This window comes from Balaenoptera acutorostrata, chromosome 2 (genome assembly GCF_949987535.1).
Source record: "Balaenoptera acutorostrata chromosome 2, mBalAcu1.1, whole genome shotgun sequence".
Taxonomy (NCBI): domain Eukaryota; kingdom Metazoa; phylum Chordata; class Mammalia; order Artiodactyla; family Balaenopteridae; genus Balaenoptera; species Balaenoptera acutorostrata.
In genome coordinates this window covers 118478442-118505862 of record NC_080065.1, presented here as the reverse complement: position 1 = coordinate 118505862, position 27421 = coordinate 118478442, and the positions used below count along the sequence as shown (strand labels likewise).

Genomic DNA, 27421 nt, shown 5'->3' with positions numbered 1-27421 from the left:
CCCTAAGGATGCGGGTCCCACTTTCCCAACTCTTTGAAACTTTATTCCTCTGTGCTCTATATATCCAACCCAGGCTATCCTCCTAGAGCTTCCTGTAGAGTTAGATGGTCTGGCCCAGCACTGAGTCCCTGTGTGTGTGGTGGTGGGGACAGAGGCACCTGTGGGTATCAAAGCCTTTGACCCTGGCAGACCCTTCTTTTAGATGGTCCTCAGGCCCAAAGGCTAGGCTGGGAGTGGTGGTGAGGACTCAGTCCTATGATGAGGCTACCTTCTCAATTAAGACTCTCACTTATTGTAATGCCTCATCTGGCTCAATCTAGGATCTGGTTTGCTAATACTGTATGTCACTGATTCTAAAACATACCCTTCCCCCACCCTTTGACTTCTCTGAAATGAGGATGCATCTTACAATTACAATTGAATTTTTTCTTTCTTGGTGGCACATAAAATAGTGGTGTGTCTATAACTGATAACCCAGTAACCTTATTCTCATAAGGAGTGCTGTGGAACAGTGAATGGTCTTCAACTTCTTGGTTTACATTTAGGCTATCCTGTGAGACTGTTTCAGGCCTCTCTTCTAAAAGCCTACTTTACATAATGTTGCAGGAAATGCTGGTTAGAATTGAGAGAGTGTAATGAGAGTGACTGAGCCTGATTCACTTTACATGGCAGCAAGGAGTGCTATAAGGAGCTTCCTACCATTCAAGGGCAACTTTGGGTGCTTCCACTGCACTGACAATGATTCCTCTTTGTCAATTCTCTGTGTACAGGTGGTTCCCTAGGCTCTTGAGATACCTGCCTTTTGTCCGGCACTGCATCGTCCTCGCATATCCAAGGGCGTGTCTCCCTTTAGCATCACCACTCGGTAGTTGTAATTCCGCCTTTTATCAGAAGCTGATACATTTTCATCGGCATCAGATCGAATTTCTATGTATTCAATATCTGACACAGAAAGAAGAAGATTTTAGGGGAACCTACACTCTGCAGCCTTTTGTCACTTGCAAACCTTATCAAAGTAAGTTACAAGCAACATGTGAGGCTGACATTACCAGAGGAAAACACTGGCTGGTTTGGAAACTTTTTCTCTGGTGATGAAGATTCCTGGCCAGAAGCAACCAGATGCCCCAACCCTCAGTCTCCGAGGTGGCTTTTTCTTAGTTCCCCTATTAAGAGTTTCCTCCTGATGGTTTTCTTCTTATCACATTTCGGCTTATCCCTATCTGCACTTCGACAGAACCTATTACATCATCAACTAAATATAATGTGCACCATGGCCAAATCTGTAAGTCCTGTCAGGCTTTGGAATAGAAAACTTTGCATTTTTTTCTTGCTAAGAATTCTTAGAAAATCTGAAAGAGATGTTCCGAGAGAGGCCCAGAGGTAATACTGGCATGATGAGCAGTCATATGAGGCAAGAGCTGGATATAGGGCTTTAGAAAGAGCATTCATGGTACACCATGTTAATTACCTTGTCCACGATAGGTACTTCGCCAAAGGTCACGAATAATTTTGTTGATTTCTTCCATTTTCATACTGTGAAATTTCATTATTGCTCTGCAAAAAGCCATTGATACTTTCAAGATAACATATTGTAACAATAAATTTAACAGTATATATTTTAAAAAATGCAATGTATAATAATGTATATAATAAGTAATATCATGAGATAAATTCCCCAATATTCTCAATGATAAAAGTAGAATATAGTAAGAGCTATAAAAAATAAATAGAACCCAAACCTTGCTATTGGCTAGTATGGCAAACTCTCAGGCATATATAATTCCAGCACTCTGGAGTCCTTATCCTTCTCCATTTTCACTCTCTATGATATGACAAATACTCCCTTAAATGCTCAAATACTGTGAACACTTCTGAAACAATTTTTTAGGAGACATTTCTTAGGCTTAATGGAAGGACTGTTTCTACTGATACCAACTGGTTATAGGAAGCCCTGCTGAACAGATGACAGTGAGTTAAAGAGGGGACAGGAGGTGTACAGGGTCCCTTAGTCTATGGGAAAATAGGTGAATCTCTGGAATTGCTGCCCTTTTCCTCTTCTATTATTACTAAGGTTGACCAAAGTCAACCTCTTAAGCTGCTTTTATTTCTCAGATCTGTGAGCTTTTTACCAACCAGAAGTGTTGGTTCGGAGAGGGTGATAAAGAGGCTTAAGCTGAGCTGAGCCTCAAAACTTTAATTTTCCCTTCCTAGTTGAAGATTCAGAAACCCTAACTCCAAATATGTGCATTAACTTTCTTTGACCGTGGCACCCCTCTGCCCCCACAACGCTCTTAAAATACTAGTAGTTTCGAAACACTAAAAAGAAGAAAAGAAATGTCTGTAAAAACAAAAGTAGCCTGTCAAAATCTAACACCGTTCTTACTAGAGTCACCTTTCGTCAAAAAGCCCTTAGGTTATTTGGAAGTGGGTTTATGAATTAATAAATGTTGCACCAGTCACAAAAAGGCAAATAACACTGCCATTACCATACAAAGGATGTGAGGTGGACATACTTCCATTTACAAGTCTCTTATCTGATATATACAAAAAAAGAAACTGAACGTAATGCTACTGCCTCTGCAGAATCATTTCATGATCTTCCAGTTTACTAGCAAAAGAGAAAGAAATGACTCAACATAAATACATTTTAAATATCAGATGAAGGATTGTGAAGTAATAAAAACCGGAAAAAACCATATTCTGCTTGTTGATGAGAAAGCAACGTCTCCATTTTCTATTTTATACATCTATCTCAGTCTCAGATTTTATACTTCTTTCAAAAAGACAGAGACACAACTTCTAAGTGTTTGTTTAAAAAATAAAAACCTCAGAGAATGTTCTTGAGACCAATCATGTAATGCTTAGCTTTATACAGTATGACCTTGATTCTTCAAATGACTTTTTAAAAATGTCATCTTTCCATTCAAGTTAAAAATCTTCCATAATCAACATAAATAAGCACTCCCAATGTGGAGAACAAGCTCCAGGTGGGGCACAGATGTCCCACGTGCACACATATAGCCTACACCACAGCTCCCTGGTACAACAGAGGTGGTGCATCCTCGCCCATGGGTAGGTCTGCTGAGAGACAACAATGCAGGAAAAAGCTCTAGTCCTTAGAGGGATCCAGACTCACCATCGATCACGGCAGACAGAGTGGATGCCCACTACTGTTGGCTGGACCATTCACTTATCTTTGTATCTTATCTCTCTGCTAATATGGAGCTTATAACCCCACTGTGCAATGATTACAGTAACTACATTAATCTACTTGAGGGAATAACAATGATAAGTGGCTACTATTGATGACCATTTACCTTATGTAAGGTACAATTACGCTAAATAATCATATTTTATCTCATTTAATCCTTACTACAATACTGAGAGTTAGATTCTGTTATCTCCATTTTACCATTAAGAAAACTGGGATTCTAACAATGAATTTTCTAAAAAAGAAATAAATCAATCCCGTTTACAACAGCATCAAAAACAATAAAGTACTTAGGAATAAATTTAACTGAGAAGGTGAAAGATCTCTACTATGAAAACTACAAGACCCTGATGAAAGAAAATGAAGGCAGAAATAAATGGAAAGGTGGGAATTCCCCAGCACTCCAGTGGTTAGGACTCTGTGCTTTCACTGCCGAGGGCATGGGTTCGATCCCTGGTCGGGGAACTAAGATCCCACAAGACATGCACCAGGGCCAAAAATTAAAAAAATTTAAAAATTTAAAAAAGGAAAGGTATCTCATGGTCATGGATTGGAAGAATTAATATTGTTAAAATGTCAGTACTACCCAAAGCCATATATAGATACAATGCAATCCCTATCAAGATTCCAATGGCATTTTCTTACAGAAATAGAAAAAAACACTCCTAAAACTCATATGGAACCATGAAAGACCCCAAATAGCCAAACAAATGCTGAGAAAGAACAACAAAGCAGGAGGTATCACACTTCCTGATTCCAAGCTATACTATAAAGCTATAGTAATTAAAACAGTATGGTACTCCCATACACCTATGGACAATTAATCTATGACAAAGGAGGCAAGAACATACAATGGAGAAAAGACAGTCTCTTCAATAAGTGGTGCTGGGACAACTGGACAGCTACATGTAAAAGAATGAAATTAGAACATTCTCTAACACCATATACAAAAATAAACTCAAAATGGATTAAAGGCCTAAATGTAAGACCAGATATTATAAAGCTTCTAGAGGAAAAACACAGGCAGAACACTCTCTGAAATAAATCACAGGGCTTCCCTGGTGGTGCAGTGGTTAAGAATCTGCCTGCCAGTGCAGGGGACAAGGGTTCAATCCCTGGTCCGGGAAGATCCCACATGACATGGAGCAACTAAGCCCGTGCGCCACAACTACTGAGCCTGCGCTCTAGAGCCTGCGAGCCACAACTACTGAGCCCAAGTGCTGCTACTACTGAAGCCCGCGTGCCTAGAGCCCATGCTCTGCAACAAGAGAAGCCACCACAATGAGAAGCCTGTGCACCACAACGAAGAGTAGCCCCCACTCCCCGCAACTGTTGTGCATGCAGCAACACCCAACACAGCCAAAAATAAATAAGTAAATAAATAATTTAAAAAAATAATAAATCACAGCAATACCTTTTTGGATCCATCTCCTAGAATAATGAAAATAAAAATAAACAAATGGCAACTAATTAAACTTATGAGCTTTTGCACAGCAAAGGAAATGATAAAATGAAAAGACAACCCACAGAATGGGAGAAAATATTTGCAAATGAAGCGACCAACAAGGGATTAATCTCCAAAATATACACACAGCTCATGCAGTTCTGTATCAAAAAAACAAACAACCCAATCAAAAAATGGGTGGAAGATCTAAAGAGACATTTCTCCAAAGAAGACAAACAGATGACCAAAACGCAACGGCCAAGATGCTCAAGGTCGCTAATTATTAGAGAAATGCAAATCAATACTATGATGTATCACCTCACACTGGTCGGAATGTCCATCATCAAAGTCTACAAACAATAAATGCAGGAGAGGGTGTGGAGAAAACGGGACCCTCCTACATTGTTGGTGGGAATGTAAATTAGTACAACCATTATGGAGAACAGTATGGAAGTTCCTTAAAAAACTAAAAATAGAACTACCATATGATCCAGCAATCCCACTCCTGGGCATATATCCGGAGAAGAAAATAATTTGAAAAAATACATGCACCCCAATGTTTGCTGCAGCACTATTTATTGACAAAGGAATGGATAAACATGATGTGCTACATATATACAATGGAATATTACTCAGCCATAAAAAGGAATGAAATAATGCCATTTGCAGCAACACAGACAGACCTAGAGATTTTCATACCAAGTGAAGTTAAGCCAGACAAAGAATGACAAATATCATGATATCACTTATATGTGGAATCTGAAAAAAAAAACATTAAAATGAACTTATTTACAAAACAGAAAAAGACCCACAGACGTAGAAAACAAACTTATGGCTACCAAAGGGGAAGGGGGGAGGGGAGGGATAAATTAGGATGATGGGATTAACATATACACACTGCTATATGTAAAATAGATAACCAACGACCTACTGTATAGCACAGGGAGCTATACTCAATATTTTGTAATAACCTATAAGGAAAAAGAATCTGTAGGGGCTTCCCTGGTGGCACAGTGGTTAAGAATCCGCCTGCCAATGCAGGGGTCACGGTTTCGAGCCCTGGTCTGGGAAGATCCTACATGCCGCAGAGCAACTAGGCCCGTGTGCCACAACCGCTGAGCCTGCGCTCTAGAGCCTGAGAGCTGCAACTACTGAGCCCATGTGCCATGACTGCTGAAGCCCGTATGCCTAGAGCCCATGCTCCACAACAAGAGAAGCCACCAAAATGAGGAGCCTGCGCACTGCAATGAGGAGTGGCCCCCGCTCGCTGCACTTAGAGAAAGCCGCACACAGCAACAAAGACCCAATGCAGCCAAAAATAAATAAATAAATAAATTTATATATATAAAAAAAGAATCTGTAAAAGAATATATATAGTAGAAGAACGTGCTCTCACTCCCTCTTGCGAGAACACCAGAATCACAACTAGCTGCTGGACAATCATCAACAGGAAGACACTGGAACTCACCAGAAAAGATACCCCACATCCAAAGACAAAGGAGAAGCCACAATGAGACGGAAGGAGGGGTGCAATCACAGTAAAATCAAATCCCATAACTGCTGGGTGGGTGACTCACAGACTGGAGAACACTTATATCACAGAAGTCCACCCACTGGAGTGAAGGTTCTGAGCCCCACATCAGGCTTCCCAACCTGGGGGTCCAGCAACGGGAGGAGGAATTCCTAGAGAATCAGACTTTGAAGCCTAGTGGGAATTGATTGCAGGACTTCGACAGGACTGGGGGAAACACAGACTCCACTCTTGGAGGGCACACACAAACTAGGGTGTGCATCGGGACCCAGGGGAAGGAGCAGTAACCCCAGGGGAGACTGAACCAGACCTACCTGCTAGTGTTGGAGGGTCTCCTGCAGAGGCGGGGGGGAGTGGGGGGCTGTGGCTCACCATGGGGACAAGGACACTGACAGCAGAAGTTCTGGGAAGTACTCCTTGGCCTGAGCCCTCCCAGAGTCTGTCATTAGCCCCATCAAAGAGCCCAGGTAGGCTCCAGTGTTGGGTTGCCTCAGGCCAAACAACCAACAGGGAGGGAACCCAGCCCCACCCATCAACAGTCAACTGGATTAAAGTATTACTGAGCTCTGCCCACCAGAGTAACAGTCAGCTCTCCCCACCACCAGTGCCTCCCATCAAGCCTCGTAGATAGCCTCATCCACCAGAGGGCAGAGAGCAGAAGCAAGAAGAACAACAATCCTGCAGCCTGTGGAACAAAAACCACATTCACAGAAAGATAGACAAGATGAAAAGGCAGAGGTCTATGTACCAGATGAAGGAACAAGATAAAACCCCAGAAAAGTAACTAAATGAAGTGGAGATAGGCAACCTCCCAGAAAAAGAATTCAGAATAATGATAGTGAAGATGATCCAGGACCTCGGAAAAAGAATGGAGGCAAAGATCGAAAAGATGCAAGAAATGTTTAACAAAGACCTAGAAGAATTAAAGAACAAACAAACAGAGATGAACAATACAATAACTGAAATGAAAACTACACTAGAAGGAATCCATAGCAGAATAACTGAGGCAGAAGAACGGATAAGTGACCTGGAAGACAGAATGGTGGAATTCACCGCTGTGGAACAGAAAAAAGAAAAAAGAATGAAAAGAAATGAAGACAGCCTAAGAGACCTCTGGGACACCACTAGACACAACAACATTCGCATTATAGGGGTCCCAGAAGGAGAAGAGAGAGAGAAAGGACCAGAGAAAATATCTGAAGAGATTATAGTCAAAACCTTCCCTAACATGGGAAAGGAAATAGCCACCCAAGTCCAGGAAGCGCAGAGAGTCCCATACAGGATAAACCCAAGGAGAAACACGCCGAGACACATAGTAATCAAATTGGCAAAAATTAAAGACAAAGAAAAATTATTGAAAGCAGCAAGGGAAAAACGAAAAATAACATACAAGGGAACTCCCATAAGGTTAACAGCTGATTTCTCAGCAGAAACTCTACAAGCCAGAAGGGACTGGCATGATAAAGTGATGAAAGGGAAGAACCTACAACCAAGATTACTCTACCCGGCTAGGATCTCATTCAGATTCGATGGAGAAATCAGAAGCTTTACAGACAAGCAAATGCTAAGAGAATTCAGCACCACCAAACCAGCTCTACAACAAATGCTAAAGGAACTTCTCTAAGTGGGAAACACAAGAGAAGAAAAGGACCTACAAAAACAAACCCAAAACAATTAAGAAAATGGTCATAAGAACATACATATCGATAATTACCTTAAACGTGAATGGATTAAATGCTCCAACCAAAAGACACAGGCTTGCTGAATGGATACAAAAACAAGACCCATATAGATGCTGTCTACAAGAGACCCACTTCAGACCTAGGGACGCATACAGACTGAAAGTGAGGGAATGGAAAAAGATATTCCATGCAAATGGAAATCAAAAGACAGCTGGAGTAGCTATACTCATATGAGATAAAATAGACTTTAAAATAAAGAATGTTACAAGAGACAAGGAAGGACACTACATAATGATCAAGGGATCAATCCAAGAAGAGATAACAGTTATAAATATATATGCATCCAACATAGAGGCACCTCAATACATAAGGCAACTGCTAACAGCTATAAAAGAGGAAATCGACAGTAACACAGTAATAGTGGGGGACTTTAACACCTCACTTACACCAATGGACAGATCATCCAAAATGAAAATAAATAAGGAAACAGAAGCTTTAAATGACATAATGGACTAGATAGATTTAATTGATATTTATAGGCCATTCCATCCAAAAACAGCAGATTACACTTTCTTCTCAAGTGCACACGGAACATTCTCCAGGATAGATCACATCTTGGGTCACAAATCAAGCCTCAGTAAATTTAAGAAAATTGAAATCATATCAAGCATCTTTTCTAACCACAACACTATGAGATTGGAAATGAATTACAGGGAAAAAAAATGTAAAACACACAAACACATGGAGGCTAAACAATATGTTACTAAATAACCAAGAGATCACTGAAGAAATCAAAGAGGAAATCAAAAAATACCTAGAGACAAATGACAATGAAAACATGACGATCCCAAACCTATGGGATGCAGCAAAAGCAGTTCTAAGAGGGAAGTTTATAGCTATACAAGCCTACCTAAAGAAACAAGAAAAATCTCAAGTAAACAATCTAACCTTACACCTAAAGGAACTAGAGAAAGAAGAACAAACAAAACCCAAAGTTAGCAGAAGGACAGAAATCATAAAGATCAGAGCAGAAATAAATGAAATGGAAACAAAGAAAATAATAGCAAAGATCAATAAAACTAAAAGCTGGTTCTTTGGGAAGATAAACAAAATTGATAAACCATTAGCCAGACTCATCAAGAAAAAGAGGGAGAGGACTCAAATCAATAAAATTAGAGGGCTTACCTGGTGGCGCAGTGGTTGAGAATCTGCCTGCCAATGCAGGGGACACGGGTTCGAGCCCTGGTCTAGGAAGATCCCACATGCCGCGGAGCAACTAGGCCCGTGAGCCACAACTACGGAGCCTGCACATCTGCAGCCTGTGCTCCGCAACAAGAGCGGCCACGATAGTGAGAGGCCCGCACACCGCGATGAAGAGTGGCCCCCACTTGCCGCAACTAGAGAAAGCCCTCGCACAGAAATGAAGACCCAACACAGCCAAAAATAAATAAATAAATAAATTAATTAAAAAAAATAAAATTAGAAATGAAAAAGGAGAAGTTACAACAGACACCGCAGAAATACAAAGCATCCTAAGAGACTACTACAAGCAACTCTATGCCAATAAAATGGACAACCTGGAAGAAATGGACAAATTCTTAGAAAGGTATATAACCTTCCAAGACTCAACCAGGAAGAAACAGAAAATATGAACAGACCAATCACAAGCATTGAAATTGAAACTGTGATCAAAAATCTTCCAACAAACAAAAGTCCAGGACCAGATGGCTTTACAGGTGAATTCTAGGAAACATTTAGAGAAGAGCTAACACCCATCCTTCTCAAACTCTTCCAAAAAACTGCAGAGGAAGGAACACTCCCAAACTCATTCTATGAGGCCACCATCACCCTGATACCAAAACCAGACAAAGATACTACAAAAAAAAAAAAATTACAGACCAATATCACTGATGAATATAGATGCAAAAATCCTCAACAAAATACTAGTAAACAGAATCCAACAATACACTAAAAGGCTCATATACCATGATCAAGTGGAATTTATCCCAGGGATGCAAGGATTCTTCAATATAAGCAAATCAATCAATGTGATACAACATATTAACAAATTGAAGAATAAAAACCATATGATCATCTCAATAGATGCAGAAAAAGCTTTTGAAAAAATTCAACACCAATTTATGAAAAAAACTCTCCAGAAAGTGGGCACAGAGGGAACCTACCTCAACATAATAAAGGCCATATATGACAAACCCACAGCAAACATCATTCTCAATGGTGAAAAACTGAAAGCATTTCCTCTAAGATCAGGAACGAGACAAGGATGTCCACTCTCACCACTATTATTCAACATAGTTCTGGAAGTCCTAGCCACGGCAATCAGAGAAGAAAAAGATATAAAAGGAATACAAATTGGAAAAGAAGAAGTAAAACTGTCACTGTTTGCAGATGACATGATACTATACATAGAGAATCCTAAAGATGCCACTAGAAAGCTACTAGAGCTAATCAATGAATTTGGTGAAATTGCAGGATACAAAATTAATGCACAGAAATCTCTTGCATTCCTATACACTAATGATGAAAAATCTGAAAGAGAAATTAAGGAAACACTCCCATTTACCACTGCAACAAAAAGAATAAAATACCTAGGAATAAACCTACCTAGGGAGACCAAAGACCTGTAGGCAGAAAACTATAAGACACTGATGAAAGAAATTAAAGATGATACCAACAGATGGAGAGATATACCATGTTCTTGGATTGGAAGAATCAATATTGTGAAAATGACTATACTACCCAAAGCAATCTACAGATTCAATGTAATCCCTATCAAATTACCAATGGCATTTTTTACAGAACTGGAACAAAAAATCTTAAAATTTGTATGGAGACACAGAAGACCCCGAATAGCCAAAGTAATCTTGAGAAAGAAAAACGGAGCTGGAGGAATCAGACTCCCTGACTTCAGACTATACTACAGAGCTACAGTAATCAAGACAATATGGTACCGGCACAAAAACAGAAACATAGATCAATGGAACAAGATAGAAAGCCGAGAGATAAACCCACGCACCTATGGTCAACTAATCTATGACAAAGGAGGCAAAGATATACAATGGAGAAAAGACAGTCTCTTCAATAAGTGGTGCTGGGAAAACTGGACAGCTACATGTAAAAGAATGAAATTAGAACACTCCCTAACACCATACACAAAAATAAACTCAAAATGGATTCGAGACCTAAATGTAAGACTGGACACTATAAAACTCTTAGAGGAAAACATAGGAAGAACACTCTTTGACATAAATCACAGCAAGATCTTTTGTGACCCACCTCCTAGAGTAATGGAAATAAAAACAAAAATAAACAAATGGGACCTAATGAAACTTCAAAGCTTTTGCACAGCAAAGGAAACCATAAACAAGACCAAAAGACAACCCTCAGAATGGGAGAAAATATTCACAAACGAATCAATGGACAAAGGATTAATCTCCAAAATATATACACAGCTCATGCAGCTCAATATTAAAGAAACAAACAACCCAATCCAAAAATGGGCAGAAGACCAAATGCTGGAGAGGGTGGCGAGAAAAGGGAACCCTCTTGCACTGTTGGTGGGAATGTAAATGGATACAGCCACTATGGAGAACAATGTGGAGGTTCCTTAAAAAACTAAAAATAGAATTACCATATGACCCAGCAATCCCATTACTGAGCATATACCCAGAGAAAACCATAATTCAAAAAGACACATGCACCCCAATGTTCCTTGCAGCACTATCTACAATAGCCAGGTCATGGAAGCAACCTAAATGCCCATCGACAGATGAATGGATAAAGAAGTTGTGGTACATATACACAATGGAATATTACTCAGCCATAAAAAGGAATGAAACTGAGTCATTTGTTGAGACGTGGATGGATCTAGAGACTGTCATACCGAGTGAAATAAGTCAGAAAGAGAAAAACAAATATCGTATATTAACGCATGTATGTGGAACCTAGAAAAATGGTAGAGATGAACCGGTTTGCAGGGCAGAAGTTGAGACATAGATGTAGAGAACAAATGTATGGACACCAATGGGGGAAAACCGCGGTGGGGTGGGGATGGTGGTGTGCTGAATTGGGCAATTGGGATTGACATGTATACACTGATGTGTATAAAACTGATGACTAATAGGAACCTGCAGTATAAAAAAACAAACAAACAAAAAACACAACTAATACTAAACTTTCTTTGGGTTATTTGTATGGAAATATGTTAATATAAATGTTTCAGACATTACATGAAATTTCTAAAAATCTTATATGTTCTGGTGTAATGTTATAAGTCATAATCTTAGTTATTACTTTAAAATGTATATCTCAGAAATAACTAATTTTCTTGTCAACTGCATTATTATGAACTTTCATCAAATCTTTAACCGTGGTCATTTTTATGTCTTTTGTCATTTACAGACAGTTCTGGGTGTACTCTGATGCTTTAGCAAGAATGTTCCTATAAAAGGGTTTCATCTTCAAGGAATTCATGGAAAAGACTCTGACAAGTACAGGTTTCTGGTAACTGACCATACTGCTCAACTGAATGAATAAGCATTTTCAGAACTCTAATGGAAAACTGATGAATTCATAAAAGTGCTAACAAAAGATCAAGATGAAAAAAAAAAGTAATTACATGGGACTGAGTGAACTGATGAGGATGATTATAATTTATGTGACTTTCTGTTCCAATAAAAAAAAAAAATCCCACAAGGACTCAGAGGCAAAAAATATACAAATCAATTTTCACTGCAAAGTAATGGAGCTGTTACAGTGGAGGATTACTGGATTTAATGTCAATATTATGACATAGTATGAGTGTGTTTCGTGTTTGGTAATTGCAATCATTGTTGCTTTTGTTGTGGTCATCCATTTACAATGCTTGGTGTCAGTTTATTTATCTCTTGTAAAAATAAAAAAAAATTTTTTTTAATTAAAAAAAAGAATATATATATGTATAACTGAATAACTTGTAAAAATAAAAAAAAATTTTAAAAAGAATTAAAAAAATATATATATGTGTAAGTGAAGAATATATATGTATAACTGAATATGTTAGTTTCAGGTGCTGTACACCTGAAACTAACACAATATTGTAAATCAACTATATTTCAATATAAAAAAAAAGACTTACAGAAAAACCCTGTATGGTACTGGCATAAAAACAGACAAACAGACCAAGAGAACACAATCGTCAGCCCAGAAATTAACCCAAGCACATATGGTAAACTAATATTTGACAAGGGAGCCAAAAATACTCAATGGAGAAAGGACAGTCTCTTCAATGATGGTGCTGGGAAAATTGGATATTCACATGTAAAAGAATGAAACTTGATCCCTATTTTACACCACTCACAAAAATAAACTCTAAATGGATCAAAGACTTAAATGTAAAACCTGAAACTGTGAAACTCCTAGAAGAAAGCTCCTTGACATGGGTCTTGGTAATGATTCTTTGGGAATCACACCTTAAAGCCCAAGCAACAAAAAATAAACAAGTGGGACTACATCAAACTAAAAAGTTTTTGCACAGCAAAAGAAACCAACAACAAAGTGAAAAGACAACCTATAGAATGGGAATAAATATTTGAAAACCATGTATTTGATAAGCGGTTAATATCCAAAACCCATAAAGAACCCATACAACTTGGAAACAAACAAAAAATCCAATTTAAAAATGGGCAAAGGACCTGAATAGACATTTTTCCGAAGAAGTTATATGAATGGCCAACAGGTACATGAAAAAAGATGCTCACAGTCATTAGGGAAATGCAAATTAAAACCACAATGAGGGACTTCCCTTGTGGTCCAATGGAAAGAATCCACCTCACAATGCAGGGGACGCAGGTTCAATCCCTGGTCAGGGAACTAAGATCCCACTTGCTGTGGGGCAACTAAGCCCATGCGCCACAACTAGAAAGAGAAAACCCACACGCCACAATGAAGAGCCACCGTGCTGCAACGAAAGATCCTGCGTGGCGCAACTAAGACCTGATGCAACCAAAATAAAATTAAATAAATAAATAAATAAATAATCTTTAAAAAAAAAAAAACACCACAATGAGATATCACCTCACACCTCTTAGAACAGCCATCACCAACAAGAGATAACAAATGACAGCATGGATATGGAGAAAGGGAAACCCTTGTGCATTGTTGGTGGGATGGACTGTAAATTGGTACAGCCATTGTGGAAAACAGTATAGAGGTTCCTAAAAAAATTAAAACTAGAACTACCATATGCTCTAGCAATTCCACTTCTGGGAATATATCCAAAGGAAATGAAAACACTATCTCGAAAAGTTATCTGCACCCCTGTGCTCATAGCAGCATTGTTTACAATAGCTAAGACACAGAAACAATCTAAGTGTCCATTGTTGGATGAATGGATAAAGAAGATGTGAGATATATATCTATACGTATCTATATATATCTAAATCTATAACATATCTCTATATACACACATATACAAACATACATACAATGGAATATTCAGCCATAAAAAACAAGGAAGTCCTACCACTGGGGACAACGTGGATGGACCTTGAAGGCATTATGTTAAAAGAAGCAAGTCAGACAGAAAAAGACAAGATCTCACTTATATGTGGAATTTAAAAACAAAACAGGGACTTCCCTGGTGGCGCAGTGGTTAAGAATCCGCCTGCCAATGCAGGGGACATAGGTTCGATCCCTGATCCAGGAAGATCCTACATGCCACAGAGCAACTAAGCCTGTGCACCACAACTACTGAGCCTGTGCTCTAGAGCCCACATGCCACAACTACTGAGCCTACATGCCACAACTACTGAAGTCCATGCGCCTAGAGCCCGTGCTCCGCAACAAGAGAAGCCACTGCAATGAAGACTAGCCCCCGCTCGCTGCAACTAGAGAAAGCCCGCGTGCAGCAATGAAGACCCAACCAAAATTAAAATAAATTAAAAAAAATTAAAACAAAACACCAAACTCATAGAAAAAGAGACTGATCTGTGATCACCAGAGGTGGAGGGATGGGGAGATGGGGAAATTGGATGAAGGTGGTCAAAAGGTACAAACTTCCACTTATAAGATAAATATGTACTAGGAATGTAATGTACAACATGATGACTGTACTTAACACTGCTGTATGACATGTAAGAAAGTTGTTAAGAAAGTAGATCCTAAGAGTTCTCATCACAAGGAAAAAATTTTTTTTTCCTTTTTTATTTTTTCTATGAGATGATGGATTTTAACTAAACCTACTATAGTAATCATTTCATAATATGTGTATATCAAACCATCATGCTGTACACCTTAAACTTATACCGTGATGTATGTTATTTCTCAATAAAATAAAACAGGGAGGGGGGAGAAAACTGAGATTTAATCAAATTAGTAATGTGCTCAAGATCAGAGAAAAATAGGATATTAACAGCCCTTGAATATAATTAAAATTAAAAAGGCAGTCAAAATGCCGTCTTTAAAGTCATCAGGCTCAGATAGTTTTATAAGTGAATGTTATCAATTCTTCAAGGTACACCTAGCTCCCAAGTATATAAAGTATTACACAGCAAGGAGAAACATAAGTAAAAAGAGAAAAAAAAAGTATAGGCCTATTTTGCTTATGAATATAGATACAAACATTTTAGCAACTTTTTTTTTTTTTTTTTTTTTTTTTAAGATTTCTTTATTGACTGATTGATTGCTATGTTGGGTCTTCGTTTTTGTGCTATGGCTTTCTCCAGTTGTGGCAAGTGGGGGCCACTCTTCATCGCGGTGCGCGGGCCTCTCACTATTGTGGCCTCTCTTGTTGCGGAGCACAGGCTCCAGACGCGCAGGCTCAGTAGTTGTGGCTCACGGGCCTAGTTGCTCCGCGGCATGTGGGATCTTCCCAGACCAGGGCTCGAACCCGTGTTTCCTGCATTAGCAGGCAGATTCTCAACCACTGCGCCACCAGGGAAGCCCGATACAAACATTTTAAATAAAATCAAATTTAGGACTGAAGGTGTTAAAAACAATGTATCATGACCAAACAGTGTTTATCCCAAGAAACCAAGAACAGTACAACAGGAAAAAAAATTAATTTACTGCATTAAGAGATTAAAAGAAAAAAATTATCTCAATAGGTGTCAAGAAGTATGTTATAATACTGAGTTTTGATAAAACTCAATAAGAGAAAAATAGAAAATTTTCTTAATTAGACAAAATGACTATCAGATAGCCACATCAAGAATCAAATTTAATGTTAAAATATACAAAAGCGTTCCTCCTAAAGCTAAGAACAAGAGAAAGATACCTCTTATTATTGCTACTCTAAAATAATGTGCTGGAGATGCCTAACAATTGAGCAAGACAATAAAAAGAAATGAAGACTAAATGAGGGGAACAGAAACAGCAACTTGTCATTGTTTCTGCAGACGATATAACTGTATACTCAGAAAACCTAAGAAATCAACTGAAAAACTATTAAGACTAATAAGGTGGTCAGAAATAAAATAAACTATACATTACCTAGTAGCAAAATCCAATAGGAAACATAATAGAAAATAGGATCCTATTCATGGTGGCAATAAAAACTATGAAATACCAAGGAAGAAATCTAACAAAAAGGTACAGGATCTAGAGGAAAAAGCTATAAAACTTTACAATAGGACAACAAACAAACAAAAAACACCCTGAATAAATATGAGAGACATACTATAGGGGTCCAAAATGGGAGATTCAATATTGCAAAGGTGTCCATTCTCCCCCAAGTAATCCATAAATTAAATGCAATCCAAACAAAACTCCCAACAAGATTAAATAATATTTTTAAATGAAACCCACAAGGTGACTCTAAAGTTCATATTTGAGAGATAATGCAAATAAATAAAATCATAGTACTGGGACAGGAATAAAAACTAAATAAATACACACAGAACTTTAGTGTTTATAACTGACATTTCAAATCAATGGGACAGGTTTTAATAGTGTTGGAAAGAGGAAAAGATTAAAATTATATCACTATCCTTTATCAAATTTCAAATAAAATTCATATAAATTAAAAGATTAAAAATAAATGAGACTATTAAAACATTTTTGTAACCTTAGGATTGGGAAGGCCCTTGTAATTGAGAAGTCATAAATAAAAAGACTAAAGATTTGTCTACCTAAAAATTAAGTCACAAATAACACCATAAAGAAAGTTAATGGGGCTTCCCTGGTGGCGCAGTGGTTGGGAATCTGCCTGCCAATGCAGGGGACACGCGTTCGAGCCCTGGTCTGGGAAGATCCCACACGCCGCGGAGCAACTAGGCCCGTGAGCCACAACTACTGAGCCTGCGCGTCTGGAGCCTGTGCTCCGCAACGAGAGGCCGCGATAATGAGAGGCCCACGCACTGCAATGAAGAGTGGCCCCCACTTGCCGCAACTAGAGAAAGCCCTCGCACAGAAACGAAGACCCAACACAGCCAAAAGTAAATAAATAAATAAATAAATAAATAAATAAATAAATAAAATAAAGGAATTCCTTTAAAAAAAAAGAAAGTTAATGGACAAGTGACAAACTGGGAATAACTCCTTGATATGTATGTGGAAAGGATTAATATCTAGAATCTATAAAAAAAAATGATACAAATCACTTAGAAAAAGACAACCTAATAGAAAAATTGGCAAAGAGATGTGAATAGGCAATTCTTGGAGAAGAAATACAAACAGCCAACATATGAAAAGACATTTAACCTCACTATTAAACAGGGAAATGTAAATTAAAGTGAGAGCATTTTTGGTGTAACAGACTGTCAAAAATTAAAAAGGTTGATAATATGAAAAGCAGGCATAAAGAAATGGGTACTTTCATACACTACTGGTAGAAACATAAACTTTGTGCTTTTGGAAGGCAATGTGGCACTAACAAGTTAAAAATATACATACCCTCTGACCCAGTAATTCTATTTCTAAGAAGCTATCTTTCTGATATATCTGCACAAGTGTGCAAAGACATACATTGTAGCATTATCTGTAGTAGCAAGCATTTAAAGGCTTCCTAATATGTCTATCAGTGGTTAAATAAAGTAGGTAATATCCATTTTATAGAATATTATGCAGCCATTAAAAATAATGAGTTATTTACATATATGAACATGATTTTCATCACATGGTAAAGTGGAAAAAAAAAAACAAAAAACACCTACAGTGTGATACTATTCACACAAAACAAAAAAGATTTGTGTGTACATACATGCAAAAGCACTGTGAAGGAAATGAAAATATGTCACCAATGTACTACTACTTAAGTGCTGAATAAATGTTAGACATTGTCAAGGAAATGAACCGAAGTCCCAGCTTGAACCATGTTCTGTGATTTGCAGAATAATGGAGTAGAGGAAGCATAAATATCTGTAATACAAGGCTGAATGGGTTAAGTGGCACAAAATATTATGGCATACAAAGGAAGGAAAAAATTACATGTTTGGGAAGGGCTCTATCAAGGTAACATTCAAAGGACGAGAAACAACATAGTAAAATGCAAGGTGTCTTAAAGGAACAAAATTATTCAGTTTGGTTAGAAAATAGTGAGTAGTGAGAGATGAAATGGGAAAGGCCAGGTGTGGAAGTCTTTCCTAAAATTAGAAGAGAATAGCTACCACCACCTTTAAGAAAATTAACCTGGTAGAAGTTTAACAGGGGTGGGAGGGATAACGAGATGGGGGAAGTTACCACAGTAATACAGGTAAGAGTTAAGGAGGGCTTGACTTAGGCATGGGCTGTGGAAGAAAAGCAGCTCTGAAACAGAACTGTGCAGGAACCCTGTGGGAGCTGACTGCTGACTGAACTATACAGACCCAAAGATTAACCTAACACACTTTTTAGCACTTGGACTTTACAGGTAACTAACATTTAAGAATGACCTTGAAGGTCCATGACCTCTAGTAAACTATCATTCTGCTGAGGCAAAGATATAAATTTCATGGGCTAGAAACTATTGTGGGTAAGTGGTCATCTGGCTGGTTGCATCAGCACCACCATGTGCCTGGAGTGTGCATGTCATTCAGTTAAATGCACATAGTACTAACTCATATTAAGTGTATGTTTTGTGAAAACTGATTCCCAAAATAAAATGAAAAGGTCTAAGATCTAAGAAAATAGTGATTTATAAATCAATCTTATATTTAAATATTCTTAAGAATCTGAAAGATTTCCTTGAAAATTTCAGTAACAATCTGTCGCATTTTATGGGGACAAATGATGGTTTAAGTGGTATTTATAATTTTGGTGATCCATGAAAGTCTTAGGATGTGATCCTCACAAATGACAAAGGCCTAATATATTTACTGTTTTAAGGGAGGCACAATGAGGCCAAAAGACAGAAAGACAAATACCAGTGAAACTATTCTATATGATACTATAATGGTAGTCACATGTCATTAAACATTTGTCTAAACCCACAGAATGTACAACACCATGAGTGAACCCTAATGTGAACTACAGATTTTGGTGACTATGATGTGTGAATGTATGTTCATCAAATGTACCACTCTGGTAAGGGATGTTGATAGTGGGGTAGGCTATGGTTGGGGTGGGGGGAGGCAGAGGTATATGGGAAATCTCTGTACTTTCTGCTCAATTTTGCTGTGAATCTAAAACTGCTCCAAAAAATAGTCTATTTAAAAAAAGAGACGGCTTCTCTGGTGGCGCAGTGGTTGAGAATCTGCCTGCCAATTCAGGGAACACAGGTTCGAGCCCTGGTCCGGGAAGATCCCACATGCTGTAGAGCAGCTGAGCCTGTGCACCACAACTACTGAGCCTGCACTCTAGGGCCTGCAAGCCACAACTACTGAAGCCCGTGCACCTAGAGCCCGTGCTCTGCAGCAAGAGAAACTACCACAATGAGAAACCCGCGCACCGCAACGAAGAGTAGCCCCTGCTCACCGCAACTAGAGAAAGCCCATGCGCAGCAACAAAGACCCAACACAGCCAAAAATAAATAAATAAATAAAATTATTTAAGAAAAAAAAAAAGAGAGAGAAAGGGGTATGCGCTAGTGTAGTATGTAGAGCTGTTTTCATCCATGCCCCTCCTTCCTTCTTCACACAGACACCTCCTTTGAATGCCAAGCTAACTATACTGTCCTTCAGCACCTCTTTGCACTATGGCTTCTGCCCCAGCAATTTCTAGATGATTTTCCTTTGTGTTCTAATCTAACTGCCTCCACTCTTGGACCTGTAATGAAAAGCTTCTGCAAGCCTCGGAGTTATCTACTTTCTAAGTGCACATGGGTTCTAGCTTGATGTCACGAATGAAGCATATTAGGCATCCCCAGGACAGTAGTTCAGGGTTTTTGCTGCTACCCTGCTCTGAGGCCACTTTTAAAATCATCTCAGGACTTAGTCATTAGCAGAGAACTGAATGCCTGAAATAGAGTCATTAGACCAAATGTCATTAGGTCATTAGTCATTAGGTAGACCAAAATCTCACCTGCCAGGAAAAGACCCTTCCAGCTCTTACATCTTTCGTATTTTAGCCATCTCCAGGACTCAAACTACCGAGGAAGGTTAGTTACCATTTTGCAAAATTTGAACTGGATTTCCTCATGTCTCAAGCTATTTCAGTGAATAAAATAATAATTAAAAGGGCCAAATACATGTGTGCCTTCCTAATAAAAAAAATTCATTCAGAAGTAGGATAAAATCAAATAAGTTCATGAAGATTATCCAAGCTGGACAAAAGCAGTAGAAAAGATTATACTTACAAAAGACATTTGCCAACAGTATTATCCTCATCTTTGTTTACAAAATTGTACCAAACTATGAGATATACAGGTTGCCAAAAAATTGACTAAGATCAATTTTGATTGAATACTCTTCCCTACTGTAGTTACCACCGTGAGAATTTCCTGTCTTCCAACATTTAGGTCAGCGGAAGCCCTCTAGTATAAAGGAAATGATATGATGAGTATCACATTCTACTGAGTATCATGTTCCAAACTAATAGTGGTTTTTATTACTTAGCACATTTTAAAATCCCTAACTTGCCAAACTTAAGTTGCACATTTAAAAGAAAAATGTCCTCTTTTTCTGGATAAAATGTTTAAGACTATTAAACTAATCTCCTAAAACACTTAAAATTGTTGAATTGTTGTATTTCCTTTAGCCAAACTCCCAAATATCAGCTTTTAAAATTCAGGCAATGGTCACCCACTATTAATACAGTGCTTGATAAATATTTGGTTAAAAAAACCTGCGAGTGTGAAATGCCACCAGCTATCATTTGGTTTTGTAATCTACTTATTTGATGCTACAGGGGCTGCTGATGTGAAACTGTACTGCACCCAAGACAAGAATGAGAATGGTGGCCATGAGTGAGTCCTGGTTAAAGCCCTCACCCCCAAGCTCTCCTTGAGTTGTAAGAAGCCAGGCTCTGAAAAGACTCAAAGAGAGTTGGCTGCCTTGGATGCAAAACTTACATGTTTTCACTGAGTCTCAGAAGAAATATGACTTAATGTGCAACATTCCACATTTGGGGGAAAATGACAGTGGAACATTTTGGGGATAGGGTAGAACAGTGTACTTTGATATATTCCAAGATCACTTAATTTTAATTGATGTCTTCTTTTAAGGGGGTGGATAAGGGATAATAAATTCTAAATAATGGATGTTTTCCCTCTTCTTATCTAGTGTGTCTCTGACCATTGGCAATGCTTACAATCAGTGATTGTTTTAGATGATTACTAATAAAAGATGGTAATCAGCTTCTCTTGAAAATGCACTGCTAATTTCCTGTGTTACCTTAAATAGACAGATGAATGCAACAATTACAATGACTGCATGCTGCTTCTAAGAGGTGAAACAATAAGGGAAATTTTGGACCTTACTTTCTTCTAGGTGAGAAGGCAAATTTAAGGCTCACAGTATAAACCTTAAGAAGATTTGCAAGCATAAGCCTACAAACACTCAATTTTGGAGAAATCGGTACCACTTCTTTTCTTCTCATTTAGAAGAACCCATCTGATAACCAGATAACAGAACTCAGTAAACAGCCTGACTTTGTTCCTCAGGCAAGCCGAAATTGCTGGAAAGCACCACTGTACCTCCCCACCCCCACAAGCTCCTGGCTGGCCCCATCAAGCTCCCTCACATGGCCTCACTCCGCTCAGTGTGATGCCTCTATGACTGAGGCACTTTTCTCTACTGAAATGCCCTTCCTTCATTATTCATGGCCCAGGTCACGTATAGACTATGGAGCACCTACCATGGTCTCCCCTATTAAACTGTTACCACTTTGCAGGAGGGACAGGGTATGATATTTCTGTCTTCCCAGAGTCTGCCAAGAGAAGACAGAACAGGGGTTTTTGAATGAACAGGTGCCTTATTGAGGGAATTCCTCTTGTTCCTGCTGTCAATGGCTCTCAGGGTCTGTAGGGATAGCAGAAGGGCTCCTAGGTATAGTTTTCTATTTAGTTAACACATGAAATCCCAGGTCTGCAGGTCAGTGTACTAAGAGGAAGAGCTACCTTGTAGCAGAATATGTGCACATAAAATTTAAGACAAAACCAACCTACTAATACCTAACTTGGCCCCTCTGTCCCCTCTAGTTAGCACTCCATTTTTCTGCTCCTCTTCACAGTAGAATTTTTAAAAGAATTATCTATACTCACTGTCTCCATTTCTTACCACCCATTCTCTCCTCATCCAACTCTAAGGCTTCAGTTCCAACCATGCCACTGAGATTGCTCCCCAAAGTGATGAACACCCTCCATTTTATCAATTTCAAGGGTCACTTCTTAGTCCTTCATCTCATTTGACCTCTCAATAGCATTAGACTCCTGAAATACTTTCTGTACTTGGTTTTCAAGCTACCACGCCTTTAAATTTTTTCTTCTACTTCATCAGCTACTTTTTCACTGCATTTGTAAACATCGTGAGTTTTGGGACCCTTCCCATCTCTATCCACAGTTATTCCATATGTAATCTCATTCCATGGCTTTAAATACTATAGATATGATGATAATTCCTAAATTTATACATTTCCCCTGAACTCTAGACTCCAGATTATACATCCAACTGCCTGCTTGACATCTCTACTTAGAAGTTTACAGGCGCCTCAAACTTAAAGTGTCCAACACAGAACTCTAGATTTTCCCCTCCCCAATCTTGCCCATTTTAGGGAATGGGAATTTGCTTTTCCAACATCCTACTGCTCAAGAAAACACATGTAGGATAAATCCTTCTTTCTTTTGCTTTTCCTCCCCTACACTCAATTCAGAAGCAAGGCCTGTCAACTCTATCTCCAAAACAAAAATGGAGTCCATCTACTTTTCTCCATTTCCACTGCTACCATCCTACACCAGTCCACCACTCTCTCCTGGGTGCCCCTATAATCCATTCTCCACACGGCAACACATGTGATTTCTTCAAACTATGAATCAGATTACGTTACCTCCCTCCTTCAAACTGTCCAGTGACTTCCTATCACACTTAGAATAAAATCAAACTGTTAACCAAGGCTGCAAGGCATGGCATACTCTGGGAACCATCTTCCTCTGACCTTATTCCCCTGCTCACTATATTCCAGCCACGCTTGGCTTCTTCCTATTCCTTGAACACCTCATGTTTGTACTGGTCTTAGGGCCTCTGCATCAGCTACTATCTCCATCTGGAATGCTTGCATCTCAGCTTTGTGCATATCTTGCTTCCTCTCATCAATCAGGTCCCAGCTTAAATGTCACATTCTCAGAAAGATTCTGCCTTAGAAAAGGCCTGAAGTAGCCCCTCAGTTATTCCCATCACCACAGTTAATTTTCACTGTTTATGGATTTATTTCTTAATTTTCTGTTTCTTCATCCCTGTATACTTAGTATACAGTATCTAGAACAGTAGCAAACATGTAAGCACTCAAATCTTAATTGAACAAAATCCTAATACATATGACAATATATATTATGCACATACATACATACACACTTTGCTGAGGAGGTATAAAATATATTAAAATAAATTGACTTTTGTGGCTCTAAACCAGGAAGTATGAGTTAATTAACAGTTAGGAAAACTTTCTATATAAATATTGATATTAGTTTTTTAAAGGTTAAAAAGGGTGGGGTGGGGGGGACCATGGTAGCAGCACAGCAGAGTGGGAATATAAAGGCCTTAGTTCTGAGATCTAATTTATCTCAACCATTTAGCTGGGTAATCTTGGACAGTCTTCTTAATCTCTCTGATGAATACTTGCCCTTTACACGTAGATGCCTGAATTCAATCAGATTATGGCTAACACATATTAAGTATTGAATTAATATTAGTATCTCCTCTGCAGAGCCCCCGCCCTTGAGAAATTTAGTCTTAAAGCATGTTTAAATAGAAACAACAGAAACCTACGTTTTCTTGGTCAAGTTCCTTAGTGCTCTTAAGAAATAGAGAATTTGGGCTTCCCTGGTGGCGCAGTGGTTGAGAATCTGCCTGCCAATGCAGGGCAAACAGGTTCGAGCCCTGGTCTGGGAAGATCCCACATGCCGCGGAGCAACTGGGCCCATCAGCCACAGTTACTGAGCCTGCGCGTCTGGAGCCTGTGCTCCGCAACAAGAGAGGCCACAACAGTGAGAGCCCTGCACACCACGATGAAGAGTGGCCCCCGCTTGCCACAACTAGAGAAAGCCCTTGCACAGAAACAAAGACCCAACACAACCATAAATAAAATAAATAAATAAAATTTAAAAAAAAATAAAAGAAAACGCTCCCTATTTCACTTACAAAATTAATTTAAAAAAAAAAGAAATAGAGAATTTAACAATATACATTAAAGAATGTAACACTGGGACTTCCCTGGTGGCACAGTGGTTATGACTCTGCACTCCCAATGCAGGAACCCCAGGTTCAATCCCTGGTCAGGGAACTAGATCCCACATGCATGCTGCAACTAAGAGTCTGCATGCCACAACTAAGGATCCTGCCTGCCGCAACTAAGACCCAGTGCAACCAAATAAATAAATAAAAAATAAAGAATGTAACACGACAAAGAAAGCTGGACTAAATGGCCGGTAAATTTCCCTTTTAATTCTGACTCTATACTGAATGCTATAATGGACTTAAAAAAAAAAAGGTTTCCATTTCATAGATAAGGAAACTGAAGCTCAGGGTATTTAAATAATTTGCTAAAGGTCAACAGTCAGATTCAGATTCAGGTAGTCTCTAGAGACAATACTTTTTTTTTTTTTTTTTTTTAAGATTTCTTTATTGACTGATTGATTGCTATGTTGGGTCTTCGTTTTTGTGCTATGGCTTTCTCCAGTTGTGGCAAGTGGGGGCCACTCTTCATCGCGGTGCGCGGGCCTCTCACTATTGTGGCCTCTCTTGTTGCGGAGCACAGGCTCCAGACGCGCAGGCTCAGTAGTTGTGGCTCACGGGCCTAGTTGCTCCGCGGCATGTGGGATCTTCCCAGACCAGGGCTCGAACCCGTGTTTCCTGCATTAGCAGGCAGATTCTCAACCACTGCGCCACCAGGGAAGCCCTAGAGACAATACTTTTAACCACGGATTATGGATTTTTCAGGATTCAAGAAGATGAAATTTATCAACTTTTACACAAACATTTCTTGCTGTTTAAAACTCAGTTCAATTTTTTCATCAAAACCAACTTAAGTCATCCTATTCTGTACAGTAGATTTTTACTGATAAAAATCGGTTTTGATTTTTGTCTCTTCAAATAAACTTGCCAGTAAGGACTGGGTTTCCTACTCCTTAGTGCTCACAAATGTTTGGTAAGTTTACTGCACACATAGCATCAGTTGGTAAAGAACTCAAGAAGTAAAAAGCCTTCTAAAGGCATATATGCCTATAGCTGGAAAGACTAAAAGGAATTACGGAATTTTTTTTTTAAAAAAGACAAATGTTATATATGAATAGTCTACCAGGCAAGGAATTTTTTTTCTTTTTTTTTGGCCGTGGCACAGCATGTGGGATCTTCATTCCCCAACCAGCGATCGAACCCGAGCTGCCTGCAGTGAAAGCGCCTAGTCTTAACCACTGGACCACCAGGGAAGTCCCCGAGGCGAGGATTCTTTAGTAATGTCTTGTTTATGCTCTTATTTCAAAACATTAAATTTCAACAATTTAAACCGTTGGATCTAAAAATCTAGGAGAGAATAATTTCAATATTTGAAGAGGTTTAAAAAAAAAAGTTTCCACTTGGTACAGACATACATATCCATGAGCCTTTCTGGACCCAAGGAGCACTGTAATGTTAACTTATTCACTCACAGTGAAAGAGGACAAAAGATGTGTCCCTCCAAAAGTCATTGTAGAAGTCGAACTTAATCCAACAAAAATCTTATTAGTATTTATTTTTGAAAATAACATAATTGGCTCAGTTCCAATTTTCACTTATCTTAAAAGACTATGTACTTTCCAAAATTTATACATGCCAGAGTTATAGCTAGGTGATTCTGGGGCCACCTTTGCTATCATCATTAACTAAAAGAATCCTCATACTGAAAAGTGGGGTCTTCCTGTCCTCCTGAGCCTTGTGGTCTGAATGCCACTGCTGAGGCTGGTCTGTTCACTATGCTCTTTCCAGAGGAAGCCTTAAAAGAGAAGAGACCCACGGGCTTCCCTGGTGGCGCAGTGGTTGAGAATCTGCCTGCTAATGCAGGGGACACGGGTTCGAGCCCTGGTCTGGGAAGATCCCACATGCCACAGAGCAACTAGGCCCGTGAGCCACAACTACTGAGCCTGCGCATCTGGAGCCTGTGCTCCGCAACAAGAGAGGCCACAATAGTGAGAGGCCCGCGCACCATAATGAAGAGTGGCCCCCGCTTGCCACAACTAGAGAAAGCCCTCGCACAGAAACGAAGACCCAACACAGCCAAAAATTAATTAATTAATTAATTAATTTAAAAAAAAAAAAAAAGAGAGAAGAGCCCCTGTCTGTGTACTTCCCTTAGCACTGAGGAGGATATTTTCCTTTTTAGAAAACAACAACAGATAAAATCTAAGATGACCGATAATTCTCCTGCTACAAATACCTAGAAATGCTAGACAGTCTGATTTATAAAAAAAAATTACTTTACATTATAGCTGAGTTTACAAGAAAGAAAGGCAAATCCCTACATGGTGGAAACAAAGATGGAACTAAAAACCAGAATGGTCAATGTGTGATATGATACCGCAGCTGAATTTAGTTATTATTTTCATAACCCAGAGTTTCAGTATTATAACCCAGGACAGAAGATGAGGCATAGGACCCAAGTGAGGCAGAAAGAAGTGACTCCCAACATAAAGGCTAAGACTCTTGAACAGCAACCTTCAATAAAAGAGTGGAAAATTAATAATTTGCAAGTTCAAAGTACTGGGCAAATGCCTTACATGGTTTTAAGGTCCTTTGTTATACCACCAGTGTAGTTCAGGAACTCCCAAATTGAAAAATTAACATAAAAACTAGACTTAGGCCAGTGTTATCCCAGAGTGCCCAGCAGATACAAAACAAATCTCTGTGTGGAAGGACAGCCACACAAAAAGGTCACAAGGGCGCTTCATAGGAAAAAAAAAAAAAGCACTACTAAAGATGAGCTTACAATTAAACACTACATGAAACCCAAGAAAT

The 27421-nt window shown here is 38.8% G+C and overlaps 1 protein-coding gene across 2 annotated transcripts in view; it reads right to left on the bottom strand.

Moving 5' to 3' along the window:
* The window catches only part of RAD50 (RAD50 double strand break repair protein), a 112439-nt gene that overhangs the window by 3506 nt on the left and 81512 nt on the right, over window positions 1–27421 (bottom strand). For both annotated transcript variants that reach the window (XM_007188550.2, XM_057540977.1), the window contains 2 exons: window positions 1469–1554; window positions 800–942 (listed from right to left, as the gene is read on the bottom strand). In XM_007188550.2, coding sequence (XP_007188612.2) covers window positions 800–942; window positions 1469–1554 — 229 coding nt within the window. The remainder of the gene's footprint in view (window positions 1–799; window positions 943–1468; window positions 1555–27421) is intronic.